This window comes from Poecilia latipinna, unplaced genomic scaffold (assembly GCF_001443285.1).
Source record: "Poecilia latipinna isolate Pla-1442-1.1 unplaced genomic scaffold, P_latipinna-1.0 Scaffold1316, whole genome shotgun sequence".
NCBI lineage: Eukaryota > Metazoa > Chordata > Actinopteri > Cyprinodontiformes > Poeciliidae > Poecilia > Poecilia latipinna.
The window spans coordinates 102,679-118,719 of NW_015113932.1; the positions used below are offsets into that span (position 1 = coordinate 102,679).

The window sequence follows — 16,041 nt, forward strand, 5'->3', positions numbered from 1 at the left end:
GAGACCACTAAAGGGGCAGGTGCTCAAAAAAAAGGGCACATCTCACCGCATTCTAGGACAGAATATTAACAAAGCCTCTCAGCTTTCAGAGTTTAATAAACAATGATCATTTACAAAATTGTGAGATATACAATCAAAGCTAAGGAAAATCTCTATATAGAGCATACAACTATGCATATGTAAGATATTTTATTAGTAATTTCTTTCTGCAGGTCTATTTTTTTATAGGAAAGTATTGCAATATTCAAACCCGCAATTTAGCAGGACATGTAAACCAGAGCTAAACCACCAGACATATTTTGTCTTTACAGAATTACACTATTAAAAATGTAAACAACAAATAATTTTAGTATGTTATTATGTGTCAGAAGAGGGCTTAGAAAATAATACCAAAAAAAAAAAAAAAAAAGACCAAAAGGGCACTTTGGGGGGAAGGAGCAAAAGGGGCAGGTACTCAAGCACCCCCAGCCCCTTCCTCTGCACGTGCCTAAGATTAGTTGTATGGCATAAGCTTTACCAAGCCAAGCTCTTGGCAACTCTTTAATAAAGCATTCAGAAGGCTTTTTTTTTATTTAGGCAGCTGATTTTGCAGAGTTATCAACCAGCTTTTGTGAATGTAAATCAAGCAATTGGACAGAAACGGTTCAACTCCTGCCTGTGGGTGTGGACCTACTCAGGAAATTACACACTCTTACCTGTCTGCTGACTTTAGCTGCCTTAGGGGAGGAAACAAGATGATAGACCTTTAAGACATTCTCTGTGAATATGTCGTCGTCTTTAAAATCAAGTGTTTGACTCTTGCCTCGTTCATGTCTTTTTAAGACTGATGGACTGAAAGAGGGTGACTACATCGTTGCCGTGGGTGACAAAGACACCAAATGGATGGGTGTGAGTGACATGATGCGACTTCTGAAAGACGTGGATGAGGAGGGGATTGAAATCCAGGTGGTCAGCGTGATCGACAACAGCCCTCCCATGGTATGTCTGACGAATTCCTGGAAAAAATAAAAATAAAAATAAGAATTAAGGAGGCTCTTGTGAGACATATGTCAGAATTAAATATTTCCACTGTGTTGAAAATGTATTGATGCTCTTAAAATGTTCATGTGAAAACACAAAAAGTGAATGCATCTTTTTTTGAAGGAAATGATGCTTGGTTGAAGATACCATTACCGCAGCACACTCGCATATTTCAGACTGTTGACAAAAGCAACATGTAGCTAATAAGAAACACTTCCCGTGTCCACATAGCCTACCAAGAGCGCCACCTTCAGCGGAAACCTGCCCAAGACCTACTCCATGATTTGCCTGGCCCACAACGATGAAGACAAGTCCTCCAAGACCCGCAAGGTCATCAAGAAGTCGTCGTTCCTCAGCTGGGGCCTGAAGAACAAGATGAAGAGCGCCAGCACCTTGAGCCTGCCCACGGACGACCATTCGGGGGCGCTCTCCTGGAACAAACCCATCCCCACGTTCCCCACTTCCAGCGCTTACAACAACGACAACTTCCTCCACTGAGTCAGTGGCCGGACGTGCTCCGCTGTACCCGCGCCGGGTGCACTTTCGCATGGAGTAGTTGTCACTCACTTTGGTGTTTTCAGCACAAAAACAACAAGCGTGCCAAAAACCAACACACAGGCTGCCCATCTTAAGAGCGTCAGCAATAATAGAAACCATTTTATTCCGTGCCAGCGCATGTACAGCACAGTGCGACTCCAGTTACCATTCATCTTAAGACACACACACACACACAAACAAAAACTCTAAAATTTGTGAGCGCACCCATGCCAGCATCTACTGCTTTTGCAAGGCAGTGATTAGAATGTGGTCTAAGAAGTCCACAGCATTCTTGCATACATGAAGGACATTGTTACTAAAAAAAACATCACACAGCTGATCAGTGAGGGAAAACTAAAAGTGCTGTGAACTTTTTCTTAAGCCTAGGGAGATTTTTTTTATTTTATATTTTTAGAATGCAATATCCGATAAGCTGCTAAATCATACCTTTAGTTTTGTGTTACTGTCTTCTTTTTTTTTTTTTGGTATTTTGAGAGACAGCCTTTAAAGATGGTGTTTGAGCATCGTGCCATGTTTGGGACGCAGTGTAAATAAAGAGACCTTTGTATTTTATCTCCCCACATGCCTCCTCGCCTGCGACGAATCATTTACTGATCTTATATTTTCGTAGGAAGCTGTAGCCGTGAGTCTTCGTTAATGTGAATCTGTATGTAGTGGAGTCTATGTTAATAGAAGGGAAGGATGTGGTTACACTGATGTTCGCGACGCATACTCTGACAAACAAGAGTGGCTCGGATCAAAGCCCGCGGCCACACACCTTAACATTAACGCTAACAACTCACATATTTTTTACTGACACTCCGCAGTGTTGGACTGTATCTCTTTATCTACAAAGTAGATTCTCATATTCGTTTGATAATCAAATTATTTATGTTGTTCAAAACCACAAAAATAAATATATATTTACCTTTTAAGTTTAGTTCAAGTTCTAAATTGTTACTTGGTGGATTTCTCTTTTGGAAGAATGTATTTTATTAGCCTTGGAAAAATTGTCTACTTCTACCTTTTTTTTTTTTTTTTTGCTTTTCTAATGTATATTTGAAAATGTTTTCATAAACCTATGTAATATTCGGTACTGTCTGTGTTTACCTAACACTGTTTTAAGGTGCCATGTATGTTAAATGAAGTAATTCGTATAGATGTTGGCTTTTTTGTGTGTGTTAACGCCGCAGTGCCTGGTGATACTGAGTGCCTTAGTGTGTATGCAGAGGGTTCGGTCTCCTTTTCTTTTAATGCTTTCTGGTCTCTCCATGTTCTGCACTTTGTGCTGCATTGTTAGGTCTTTGTCATGTGTGTTCACTCAAATAAAACAGAATAAACAAAAGGGGGTAAGGTGAATTTTCTGAAGTATTTGTCTGACTTTGTGTATCTGGACCCCACAATGCGGAGCAGGTGGAAAATGTCTGGAATGAGGTTTGGTCAACACACACCTCTTTAAAAAATTTCGCCAGTTTTTTTTTTTTTTTTTTTTTAAGTCAGGCTAGTACCACATGACATCCTAATCCATCATTCCACAGACTGAAGGAAACATGTGATTACATTTTACTCATTTGAACTTTTTATGGCCTTAACAATTGATTGCTGGGTGTAATGTGTGCTCTAATCTTAAATGGGATTTTTTGTCAAGTGAAAGTTTGTTTCTTGTTGAACATTTCACGTTAATATAAAAAATTAATCAAAATTTAAATTGAAGCTTAAAAATAGTCTAATTAGTATGTAAATCAGTTGCATACAGAATAAAGTGATGCCAGCATTTAGTGGTAATGGGTAAAAAACAAGTCTTTTATTGCAGCAGTGCAATGTAACAGAAATTTTAAGCAAGAGCCCATCTTTAATTACATTTATACAAAGAGGAAACGAAATGTATATACTTTTTAAGGTTTTATTGTCTCTAGTGGCCTTTATTTGAGAGTTGTTGGTGAAATGGGTAATGAGCGAGGGAGTGGACATGCAGCAGAGGTCATCAGGTCGGGATTTGAGTCTGTGACGGCTGCATCGAGCACTAAGGCCTACATACCTGGGTTGTGCTTTGCCCCTGTGTCACCACAGCATGCCCAGAAATGAATATTTTTTAACAGAATAACAGTGCAACACTAATAAAAACATTGCTAAAGGGTTAATAGAGGAGCAATGTTGTGGTGACTTTCTGAAATAGACGGGCGTTAAATTAGAAAGTCATTTTTTTACCAACTGAAGTTAACATAGTTACTTAATTGTGCAATAAAATGGCACTATGTGTCTGGAAAACACATAATACTGCCCTTTTAAGTTGAGTTGACAAGTTTCTAGAAATGTAAATACTTTTGAATAAGTTTCCCTAGGGTTTAAAGATGATGTGACACAGAGACCTACTTCCTTTAAGTCACCAACCACTAGTTTGGTTGAGGCTCCAGATTCAATTTGCCTCCATGAACAGTCAGCAGGTTGGTAACTTAATTCCAAGGATTAGTGTTAGGTAAGTGAAATAAAGAGTGGCATCTTGGATTCATCATATCTTCCTAACAACTACACGGTATAGGTTGTAATTGGCTATTCTTGGGACTGTTCTAGAGCTGACTGTGCAAAGAGGGATGCGTCATAAAAAGAAAACAAAGACAAATAATAATAGCTATGTGCATCCAAGACTGTAACAACAACCAAGTGTTTTCAGTCTGAGGCTTTCACATAACCACTGTAACAGACTGTTACACGCTGCAAAAACATAAAATCTTGTCAGGAATTTTTGTCTAGTTTTTAGTGTATATTTTTGAACAATTGAAATAAGTGCTGAAAAGTCACTTTTCAGCAAGATATGTAAGCTTGTTTAAGTCAATAATTCTTGAGTATTAATTTAAAAACTACTTTCACTTATAAAAAGATGTTTTTCTGATTTGAAGTGGAAAGAAATCTGTCATTGGAACCAGTACTGTTTGTATCTGAAATATTAACTAATATAATGCTATTTTACTGAATGTTAAAACAGACTGGAGGTCTCAACTTGGTGTAGGTTGTAGGACTACGGGGTACTTAGAAAAACTGGATTTTCCAAACTAAATAATTATGTGTTAATTATCGCCAGATAAGAAAATACAAATGAAAAATTATCAAGTATAAAATGCTCTTTCTTTCTTTCTTTGTTTCTTTCTTTCTTTCTTTCTTTCTTTCTTTCTTTCTTTCTTTCTTTCTTTCTTTCTTTCTTTCTTTCTTTCTTTCTTTCTTTCTTTCTTTCTTGCACTGTCTAGGCTCCAACCGATCTCATGCTTTGTTTTTATTTAATGGGACACACACGCCCCCTGGTGGAAGGTCTGTTGGTTGTTGGAAACACCGTTGCTAGGAAATTTAAAACGGTGTCTGATTGGCTGAATTTGAGCAGGGAAACCAATCACCGCTTCTTTTGCAAAGACGTGGTTTCCCATGGCTAAGCGTCTAGATACGGCGGCTGGTAAATCAGTATCTCCTTTTAATTTAGTTAACTTGGTTGTCGTAGACTGTTTTCTAAGAACAGTGAACTAATGTCAATCATATTACAAGAACAGGATAGCGGCTGGGTGTTTTCAAGGCAGTTTGGCGATTAGTTTGAAAAGTCTTTGCGTAAAAGAAAAGCTTTTTGTTTGTCAAGTTAGAGAGCTAAAGGTGAATCATTTTCATAATGATGAAATTCAACTTCAGACGAGAGAAAGACAAGGAGTTTGTAAGTTCTTTTTTATTAACACTTTCCAATGTTTAACTCGGTTAATATACCATGTAGTGTTAGCTTTAGCATAATGTAATTAGGGTTACTTAGCGTATCTTGTGTTGAGCTGACATTTACAATATTATGGCGCACTTAACAGCTAAAGCATGTCGCGGGAGTATTCACAGCGCCACGCAAACTTATTCATATGCCTGAAATTGTTGTTGCTGTTCAAACATTAATTGCGGTGTATGATGTGGGGTTTTAAATAATAGCAACACAAATTAAATAGTAAATGTAAGTTTTGATTTTTTTAAATTAATTAATTATTTTTATTTATTTTTTTTTTACAAATAAATAAATATAAAAGGTTGGCCACTGGTGTATTTCATCTACATTCCTCATATAACAGCTTCCCCTAACAACCATCCAGTTTCATTGTTGCTATAAAATAACATTATTTGTTATTTTATTTCCAAGTCTTGAACCTCTGTACAAAAACAGAGCTATTGTCGTGTGTGACAGACTGACCCTGTAACCTCTCCCCTGTTGATGTGTTGTGTTGTGTAGAAGCACATAGCTCATGGTTTGATCCCTGCCGCCTCCATCGCTCCTAAAGCCGCTGTGCCTCGTACTCCTCCCCCACAAAGCCCAGACCCCTCACCTGAGAGACATAGGTACCTCACACGCTGCCTTTGTCACCTTCAACCTTCAACATCTTTTCACATTTTACACTATTTTCCCCGAAGCCTCTCCTCCCGCCCCCCTTTTCTTCTTTTACATTTGTACGGTCATTACTGAAATGTTATTGTAATCAATATTCAGCTTCAAGGGAGATTCCACAATTGTTGGCCCTCTGGTAAAGGTGTGCAAAAAGCCAAAGTAGATGATGATGTCTGATGGTAGGGGCACTAAGGCATTCATCCAGCGGTCTACCGTGTTTTTGAGTTTAAAAAAAAGTTTTTGAAGTTGACAAGAATTTTGAAAATATCACTATGTAATTATGTGTTGTTGTTGGAAGAGGTTATTAACAATACCTAAACTCCAACTATAAAGTTGTAAAAAAAAAAAAAAAAAAAAGGTACACGGGGAAACCCTGCAGCCTAGTTGTAGTTTCTTAATGAATTTCATGGCCAATTGCATGAAATTTCACATTTCATGCAAATGTCAACAAATATTTTACTGGCATTGAGAACCTGAATGTATGGTACTTCAATAATCAGCTTGCAGACAGAAACCCCATTAGACCATTGCAGGATGACCTGAAGAGAATGGAGGATATATAGAACTGAGCTTTTAAAAGATCTTTACCAAGAGTGTGAGTGTAAGAATATGGGGTTCCTGTAACTTATTTATTGGGCTGAACTGAGGTACTAATTTATCTTTTACAGTAAGTTATAAAATGATATCTTCTAACTTTAGTGAGCCATATTTCACAAGCAGTATTTATTGTTTATGCCTTTTTGCTACACAACATTTGTGTTCACATCCACAGATCAGCGTTGGCTGCAGCTATCCTGTCTTCCTCGCTGACGGGACAGACGTGGGTCATCCCGCCCGCTCGGCCAAGGTCGATCTCTGAGACAGATCGTTCTGAATCCTTCCTAACTGAGCCAAACGGCAGCAGTGTGCTTTACTCAAGGTGAATTCTCCTCTACAGCTGCACTGCTGTCCAGTCTTCAGAAAAGTATCCCTTTGTGGCTATAAAATTTAGTGAGCCACAAAGAGTTCCTTCCTGGACTTGCATCAAAGTCCAAATTCTGCCTTTTCCACCTGGAATTAAAGTGAGTTCATAAAAAGTGAGAAAGTTTTCAGTCATTTTCAGTCTTCGAATCACCTTACCTTCAACAGAGACAGATGGTCGGAGGATTTGGCTAGCCGGCCACACCTGTCGTCTCCTGACCACTCCGAGGGAGAGCTGGAAGATGACCAAGATGCAGCTGGTGACCAGGGTGATGCGGACGAGCATGTGTATCAAACTCTGGACAGACGAGAGGATCTTAGAGTGTCAGAAATGGTTCATGATCTGCCTCTAGAAGCAGAGGTAAGGAAGCACACATTTGCTGTGTTATACAACATCAAAATATGTTTTTGGTGGAGCTATAGAATCTGTATGCTCTGATATGTTCATACAGAAAAAGATTTGTCTCTCTCTTACTATCTGTCTGACTGACTTCCTGTTTCACCCGTCTCTCTTCCAGGCCGTTCTGTCTCTGGCCGCTCACATGTCGGGTGGGAGAGTGCCATCTCCAGGTACTGACTTTATTTACTCTAGTCTATAGTCTATAGTAGCTTACATAGACTCAGTAGAACTGCTCCAGAATAAAATGATTGTAGCACAGAAGTGATGGAAACATTTATCACCAGCGTGAGAAAGCATGAAGAAAACGACTGCAGTTGCACCAATCAGGAATCTTCTGATGATATCTGGTTTTCTTTGAAGTCTGAACTTTGGATATTTTAAAGCATACATCTTTGTCCTTTATGCAAGTTTCATTAAAATCACAGTAAAATGCAACAAAACTGTAGGCTGATGTTTTTAAGGACAGAAAACAGTGGGAGTTCATAGTCTTGAGGCAAAACTAATTTAAAATGTTCCTTATACTTACTTGACTAATTTTCCAACACTAAACGGGTGTCATTAGAACTAAATTATATTTGCTATTACTTGAGCTGTGTCCACGCATTAGATGATGAGGGCCTACAATATTCTACTGTGCACGTTGTTAAAGTGATCCATGCATGATCTCAAATGCAACACTCTCACATATGTGTACTTTTCCTGCCGTTACACTCGTTTCTTCATACCTTCCAGACCTCACCGAGGAATCAAGTGGCCAGTCTCCAGAAGCAAGAAGGAGGAGAGAAACTCTCAGAAAGAGCTCTGAAAACCCCAAGGAAGATGTGCGATGTATGTGTTTCCTATCACCTTCTATCTCTCTTATTTTTATTTATTGATCTTCTTTTATCCACCAAACAGTTACTAAACTTCCAGCAGAGATTTCTCATTGTTTTCTTGTTCCTCTGTTGTTCTGCCTTAAACTGAGCTTTCAGTAGGAAATAGATGTTTCACACTCATTTGTCTAAATGAATAGGAAGAACTGGCTGTTTCACATCAAGTAGGATCAACTGTTGTTAGCTACATACTAAAGTGTATAATTTTGCCAGCATTTAAAATTGTTCTGATGTTTTTTGTTGAGCTGTCACATACAATCCAAAACAACAGAAAAAATAAAACAGTAACATTTGTGACAAAATGTGGGCAAAGTCTTTTGCAAGGCACTACAGTTGTTATTATTAGCCAACAACCATGTGTTACGTTCTTAATCCACTAGAGGGCAATCTACCACAAAGTCAGGCAAACCGAAACTTTTCTTGTTTCGTACTCTGCTTTCTTATGCATTTCTTAGTTCATTCAGCAGAAAGATAACTGGTAAATTACTATACTAAAAGAAAAATTCTGCATTTGTTTTAGAGATGTCCTTATTGTATTTCAGCTCTGCCACCCATCCCAACCACTAAAAGGGCTGGTGGTGCTAAAATGCCTAAACAGAAGGTCCACTTGACTCCAGAAACCAACCGAGGATACAGTGAGCTGCAGAAACAGAGGAAGACCAAGACGATACACGAAGACAAGCAGCTGGAAAAGAGGCTGGATCGCCTGGAGCGCGAGATCAGTCAGAGCCACGCCTCCTCAAACCTCAGATCCTCTGCAGGTTTGCAAAAATAAGTGAAAGTTTAGTGAAGTAAATGATTGCAGCATTTAGTAATAAAAAAACAAAAAACAACAAGAACTCTAAAGTTAAAAAATATAAATGTTCAATACACAGAAGTTCTAGTTTTACCATGATTTCATTACACACCAAAACAGAAAAATCACCTGGAAAATATATTCAGTATTTAGAAAATGTCTTCCAAGAATCCTTCCACTTGTTTCGTTGTGATTTATAAATGAATCACTGAGACATCATGATGGATTATTAGAGCCATTGTAGATTAAAAAAGTAATTACCTGGTTAAAAAAAAAAACTTATTTCAGGTCGACTTGAAAAGTAGAACATTTTCATAGAATTTCAAAGTTTTTTTCTAAAATATGTTTTTCTTGCAAATTTTTTTTTCAAAGACATTTCTCAGATTTGGATTTTTCTTACAAATTTTCAACTTAAGGAACTCAGAGATGTCTAAGTTTTTTCTCAAAAATTTCTGAGATTAATGTCAAAATTCCTGAGTTTTTTTGGCGAAAATTTGTTCCTCTGTTTTTTTCCCTAGCTACTTTGGCCCTAATTATGCCTTTGTGTCATTCTGAGAACCAATAATATTGAATACCTTGCTATGCTGTGCTAGCAGGCAGCCAGGCAGAGCTACAGAGCCTGAGACAACACGCGCAGGAGCTGGTGGACGAAAACGATGCCCTGAAACTGACTGTCCACCGTCTGAACGTGGAGCTGAGCCGCTACCAAGCTCGCTTCAGACCGCTGTCCAAACAAGAGGTATGAAAAACTCAACCAACGTGAGCAATGTGCTGAGAACAAGAGCTAATCAAACTAACAAGTTCAGTAAAAATCACCCAACTGTAGCTCTAATCAAACATACTCTTTGTATAATAACCATACCTGTGAAACGACACGTTTCACTTCAGTACATTTCTGGAAATATTTGTTTTGCAATCTCATATGATTTAATCATATTTTGTGTTTATTTCATCATTTCGTTGTGCCGCCTTTCTAATCAAGCTTTTCAGATAGACATTCAGCGTCTTCCTTTTGATCCGCAGCCCTGCTGAGTGATGGGAGGTTTTCTTGTCCCTTCTTCCATGTGATTTCCTGCAGTAAACTGTCTGCAGCTCTTCGTTCCTTTCTCTCTGTGCCGCTGTGTCATTTAACCAGCGGATGAAAGCAGACCTGTGCTTTTAATCATGACTACCTCATGCAGTTTTTTTTTTCACATCAGGAGTTTTCTTGTGCTCATCTCTGACTGTTTGCTTCCTCTGTACCAGCATGTCTTTGTGAGTGACTCATTAGTGACAGTGGAGGTGAAAAGAAAAGATAAAGGTGGGGGTGGATTTAAAATAGCGTTACATTACAAAAGAATAAAGAAAGAAAGAAAGAAATAGGATAAAGACAGAGGAAGAACTTTATGACAAAAGCATAAAGCAAAACTTTAGTCAAAACAGAGCTTTGCAGTTAAATAATATGCGGAATAGAATATATAAAATATTGTTTGGCAAAAGCTTGCTGGGAAGCCTGTCGTATTAGACCAGTGAAACACAGTACTGTATTCCTCGTCTTTCTGAACATGTTCCTTAAGTGTTTCAACTGAAAGACACAAAAAGTAAAACATTGTTTGTGCAGCGTATTACCAGTTACAGTTAGCAAATCCCACTGACTTTTTTTTGTTTTTACTGCATAAACATCTTCTTTGATATGGACCATGAATTCTTTTAGTGAGCTCAACGTGAACCTTTCTAGTTAAAAAGGTTCCATCTAAGATTATTTCATCATTTGTTGTTGCATTATTCTGTATATCCAATAATACATTTTAGTAACAGCTTCAAGGAGAAATGATAACTAACTTTTTGTTTTGTCTTTGGCTGAATTTCATCTAGAGCTCCAACATCAAAGGCATACCAAGCACAGGTTCTCCCCCTCCATGGCTGGTTAGTATAGAAAAAAATCTCTTTGTGATTCTGCTAGGTTTAAGTTTTTACTCCTGTTATAGAGGCAAAGAGGACAATAAGTGTTTTTTTTTCCTATGTGACATAAATAAACGGGATATTTAGCATATTTTCTTTCATCATCCATATCTTTTTAGGTTGACATGAAGTATTTATGCCCTTTGCTGCTGGCCTATGAAGACAACATGAATGAGAAGGAAGCTCTTCTACAAACCACTGAGGTAAAACTGATTTTTATTACAGATCATATGCCTTTCTGTGTTTTTTTTTTCTTTTTCCTTCCCACGTTTACAAGTAGCTCTCTAAAGGTGTAAAAGGCTTCACATTCTCCAGTAATAGACACAATAAAACACATGAAAGTTTAGGGGGAAAAACCCACATTGGCCCGGTCTTTACTGGGAGGAGCAATGACTGAGAAAAATGTAGAAAATAAGGGCTCTCTTTTTATTTGGTTTCTGTTTTATTTTCCTGGTTTACACGATTTTCAAGGTTTGTTTCACACAAATAAAAGTTTCTTCTGTGTGTTTGCCTGCTGCAGGAGGAGATGACCAAGTTGCGAGCTAAGGTAGACAATGTGATGAAAGAAAACGAGAAGCTCCACGATGAGATGGATGTGGTCAACCATAAGGACTGGTAAGAAGTGCTGGGTCATCAGAACTTATCCCGGTGATAAACAAAAACAAAAATGAAGTGCCTTTTTTTCTGCCTTTCTTTCCTTTTGCTGTTAGTTTAGTCAGTCAGAATAACAGGGAGATAAATTGCAAAACCTCCACAATCATCTTTATACTTATCCTTCATTATATGTTTGCATAAATTAGACAGTTTTTCCAAACAATTTTATCAACATGACATCACTGAACAGTAATTTGGCTTCATATTTCTCATGTTGATCTTCAGAACAATGAGGCCAATTTGAAAGCTAAAGAGCAGATGTCAAATTGATTATTAAATCAAGTTTGAAGTAAAACGTTTAATATAAACCTCTTTACTACTAGATGTGTCAAAAAAGACATTGAAATTATTTACTCTTAGTTAATAGTGCATTACTTTGCAAAAATACTCATTTATTCCTATTAATCTAATCTTTTTTATTGTATATGTATTTATTATTATTATTATTGGAGCTATCATTTTCCTTCTACTTGACAATTATTCACTACTTTGTGTTGGTCTATCAAAACTGCATTGAGGTTTGTGGCTGTAACATGAAATGTGCAAAATAACTTTGCAAGGCACTGGATATATTTATTTTCAGTTTTACCTCCAAAGAACTGAGGAATTAAATAAAAACCTTCCTCCAATCTCTCTGCAGCCAGATGATTCAGCAGCAAGCTCTTCTGGTTTTGCAGGAGAACCAGGCTCTGATTGGTCAGCTGGAAGCTCAGCATGAAAAAGCCAAGGCCAACCACAGCAAACACCAATCTGAAGGTACTGTGAAGAAGGGCTAGAGTAAATTGAAACACATTTCTCATGAGCCAAAAAAAAACAACAATGTGAAAGTTGTAAAATAAAATCCCAAACTGAACAATCTTTTGTTTTTTTGCCTACTTCTTTCCCTTCTGCCTCTCTCTGTAGTCTTGAAAATGTCTAAGCAGCTTATGATGTTGGAGGAAGAGAAGGAGCGTCTGCAGGAGGACCTGGAAGGAAGCAGACGGGACTTACAGAAACGCACGAAGGAGGTCGAGCTGCTGCAGGCTCGCCTCAAGGATGTCGTCACATGGGATGAGCACTGCAGCATTGCAGGCAAACTCAGAAGGTGCTTCTACAGTCTTTGCTTTGATTAATATTACCGTCTTTAAATGATTAATCAGCATGAAAACAACTCTGTTCCATTTGTCTGATTGAGAATTGTGCAATATTGGATTCCACCTTATTACTTTTTTTCATAAATGTACAGTTTAGTTCATTTCAATATTTCAAAACAAACAATTTGGTGCAGAAAAAAAAGATAAGATTCAAGAAGTCCAACAAGAGAAGCACCTAAAACATTGCAATTTTAGTTGCCACGGAGACCAGCAGGGGGATGAATTGTTTAACATGAAAGAGAGTAATTAAAACCAGCAGAGTTCTGCAAATTAATAAGAAAAAATTAGCGCTCTCAAAGAAAATGAAAAAATTACCAAAGCTTTGAGCCTTTCAAGGTTTCGTGTTTGATTATAGTTTTGTTTTGTTTGTTTGTTTGTTTTCTGTAGACTGCAGCACTTTAAATAGACAGTATCCAAATGAAAAAAAAAGATATCAACTGGAATATTATGAAAAATCTGTAAACATTTCCCTTGAAATTTGTTTATCAGAGCAAATCCTTTAATGCTTAAATCTGCTCCTGACTTTCAGACAGCTGGAGGAGCAGGAGAGGAGAAATAAGAGCGAGAAGCAGCAGTTGCTTCTAAAAATGTCCAGCCTGCAGGAGGAGATCAGGAGTCTGGCTCAGGACAAAGTCAGCCTGACTGCTGATGTGAGGACGGCGAAGACTGAGCTGGAGCGCTGCAAACAAGCAAACAGGTACCAGATGGGCTGCTTCTTCTGGATCCGCTGACTCCTGAATTATAAGAAGAATGCATTTCTGAATCCATTAATGCATAACAAAACAAAACAAAAACACTGCATTGGTACATCTTTGTGGAAAGTCTGGAAGTTATGGAATTGCATTTAAATTTGGAAAATGAGTGGAACAAAATATTTTCCATCCCTCCTTTTCGTGCAGATTCTGTATTTTACAGACATCTGGAGGTGCAATGTGCTCAAGGCTGTTCAGTCATATTGACTATATGTTATATTAACATATAGTCACCTTTCTAAAATAATGGCTCTAAGTATTTTTTGCCAAAAGTGGTTTTGACAAAAAAAAAAAAAAACTTTCTCTTTTCTTCCAAAAGCTGTTTTAGGCAAAATAAATAAATAAAATGAAATAAAATAAAATAAAAAAAATCACTTTTGGCAAAAAATGGCCTAGGCCATTATTTTAGGAAAGTGACAATATGTGTTGCTATGAGGCTCTTTTGTCATATTAAAAGTAACTTTTGAAAATGGCAACCTTTAAGCAAGTATATTAAACATACTTTTTTTTTCCTATAAAGCCCATATTTCTGTATTAAAGGAGAAATTTTATGTTTTCCAGGTACATAGGGCCATTTTATAGCATAATCAAGCATCTATGTCACTTTAGTTGCTATAAAAATGCTTCATATATCAAATATGACTTAAAAGATATTTTACTTCCTGATTTCATGCCTTGAAATTGGGACTATGTCTCTTTAAAAACTCCTGCTCTTTCTGAAACTTTGCCTTCAGGAAATCATAATAACGTCGCTCCTGTATTAGCCCTCTAACAACGTTTTTACCAGTATTTCATTGAGAAGCAGCTCATATGATGAGCTCAGCAACTGCACAGTCCCACCAGGCGTTTGCTTGTTGATGGCTAGTCTGAAGGAGCTGAGTGGAAGAAGTGAGAAGGAGGGCTCTGTGAGGGGGAAGCTCAGAGGAGGAGCTTCGTCCTTGAAGGCGAAGCTATGTCCACCCAGCTGAATGGTTGCCATGGGAGATTAAAGGATTTCTCAAACTTGCATGAAAGAATCGAGGCGACACATCAAAAAAGTTTGTTTTTGATGAGGGAATAACATAGTGCAAAGTTGATTTTACATAGTACTGCCCCTTTAAAACAGTTTAAGTGCAAAATCATTATAATTAACACAAAAGAGAGGCTTGAAAACATCTGTCTGTGTGTAATCTATTTAACATTTCACTTAGTGAATTGAGTGGTTCAGTAAATTATTTAGTTTCCTTCTGACTGATCACCGATAAGGGCTGGCCCAGACGATTTACTTCTGTTCTGCATGTCTAATTCATATGCAGATTTTATTGCATGTGTCTTGGTAAATGCAGATGATGATTTTTAACATTTTAATCATGGACTCAAGCTGTTCTAAAATCTCCTTTGCTCTGGGAGCGTGCTCGGTTTCCCAGCAGGCTTGCTCTGAGATTAATGTGGAGTTTTTCATTCCGAGGTGTGAAGACTGTCAGAAAGGGTGTTGGATTAGCCGAGGATTGTCTCACGTCCTTGTACAGATGGAAGCGTATGAAGATATCCAGTTAATTCTTTGTCTCTCTTCTGTTCTCACCTCCTCTCTCTCTCTGTCTGTCCAAATCCCTTTTTTATTAACCCTGCTACATTTTCCCATTGTTTTATCTCCTCTCTCCATTTTACAATGTGGCTTTCGTCTCCTGTTTAAAATTCTCTCGCTTGTTAACTCACACAATCATTCCTGTCAATCAATTAGGAAGGCAGAGGGGAGGATGAGTACGCTGAGGAGACAGAAGGAAGAGCATTTGCTGAAGGAGGAGAAGACTCGTCACTATCTGGAGGCTGTCGTTTCTGTCGCAGAGCACATTTCCAGGGAAAGAGACCATCTATTGCACACGGTACTGCTGATGTTACCGCTGCTCCGATATGGACTGTTTCACAAGTCACACGCACACACTAACTGTGCACAACTTTGTCAATATTCTGCTAGTGGCGAAAAAAACAACAACATTTTGCAATTAAAATCACACGTGAATAAATTAGTTCATGCCACAACATGATCCTGCAACTACTTCCTGTTGTCGTCTTCTTTGTGGTTAGCGCCATAGGCAACGTCCAGTTGTTGGTCATGTGATTCGTGTGATGCGAAAAAGGTGTTTCTATTGCGGTTTTGCAAAATAAACCTTTAAAACCTCAAGCAAGTGCTAAAACTTATCAGAAAATTATTTTTTATCAAAATTGCCATGTTTTTATTAAGCTAGTTTTTCTAAATGTCAAATTGTGCAATTATGTGGTCAGTGCAGCTATTGACCAGCACATCATTTCCCTTGTAGTAGAATGTCAACACTATTTTGAGCTAATCCAGTTTAGCTTGCGAGAAAGCTCGCAGTTGATTTGAAATACTCGCCAGCATTCATCAGGTCGGACCCTGGAACAGTTTATTTTGTGATCTGACAGTGATCTTCACTGTCAGATGGGTGTGCAGGTGAACAAAATATGAAAATATGAAAGACTGGGCAGGAGCACGCAGCACAGAGTGACAGACAGGCATGAGCCGTGTTCTGGCAGGCGATTTAGCACATGTCAGATGAAGCTGGGCCTCATATGTATTAAGGA

At 38.0% G+C, this 16,041-nt stretch overlaps 2 protein-coding genes across 10 annotated transcripts in view; both read left to right on the plus strand.

The window, feature by feature from the left end:
• Positions 1 to 2,916, plus strand: part of rhpn2 (rhophilin, Rho GTPase binding protein 2) — a 36,065-nt gene extending 33,149 nt beyond the window's left edge. For both annotated transcript variants that reach the window (XM_015055454.1, XM_015055453.1), the window contains exons 14-15: positions 823 to 978; positions 1,252 to 2,916. In XM_015055454.1, the coding sequence (XP_014910940.1) occupies positions 823 to 978; positions 1,252 to 1,518 (423 nt within the window). In that variant the 3' untranslated portion in view covers positions 1,519 to 2,916. The remainder of the gene's footprint in view (positions 1 to 822; positions 979 to 1,251) is intronic.
• Positions 2,917 to 4,939: 2,023 nt separating this feature from the next.
• The window catches only part of cep89 (centrosomal protein 89), a 42,134-nt gene continuing 31,032 nt past the window's right edge, over positions 4,940 to 16,041 (plus strand). For 3 of the 8 annotated variants that reach the window (XR_001427808.1, XR_001427809.1, XM_015055446.1), the window contains exons 1-15: positions 4,940 to 5,248; positions 5,801 to 5,907; positions 6,726 to 6,872; positions 7,082 to 7,274; positions 7,432 to 7,483; positions 8,046 to 8,141; positions 8,728 to 8,946; positions 9,575 to 9,720; positions 10,836 to 10,886; positions 11,042 to 11,125; positions 11,443 to 11,537; positions 12,217 to 12,332; positions 12,480 to 12,660; positions 13,239 to 13,406; positions 15,182 to 15,323. Coding sequence is in view for 6 of the 8 variants with exons in the window: in XM_015055446.1 (XP_014910932.1) it covers positions 5,207 to 5,248; positions 5,801 to 5,907; positions 6,726 to 6,872; positions 7,082 to 7,274; positions 7,432 to 7,483; positions 8,046 to 8,141; positions 8,728 to 8,946; positions 9,575 to 9,720; positions 10,836 to 10,886; positions 11,042 to 11,125; positions 11,443 to 11,537; positions 12,217 to 12,332; positions 12,480 to 12,660; positions 13,239 to 13,406; positions 15,182 to 15,323 (1,839 nt within the window). In the remaining 2 variants the exon portion in view is untranslated. Of the gene's footprint in view, positions 5,249 to 5,800; positions 5,908 to 6,725; positions 6,873 to 6,902; positions 7,015 to 7,081; positions 7,275 to 7,431; positions 7,484 to 8,045; positions 8,142 to 8,727; positions 8,947 to 9,574; positions 9,721 to 10,835; positions 10,887 to 11,041; positions 11,126 to 11,442; positions 11,538 to 12,216; positions 12,333 to 12,479; positions 12,661 to 13,238; positions 13,407 to 15,181; positions 15,324 to 16,041 lie in introns of those variants that run through there. The other 5 variants (XM_015055448.1, XM_015055447.1, XM_015055444.1 and 2 more) reach the window with 5 other exon arrangements.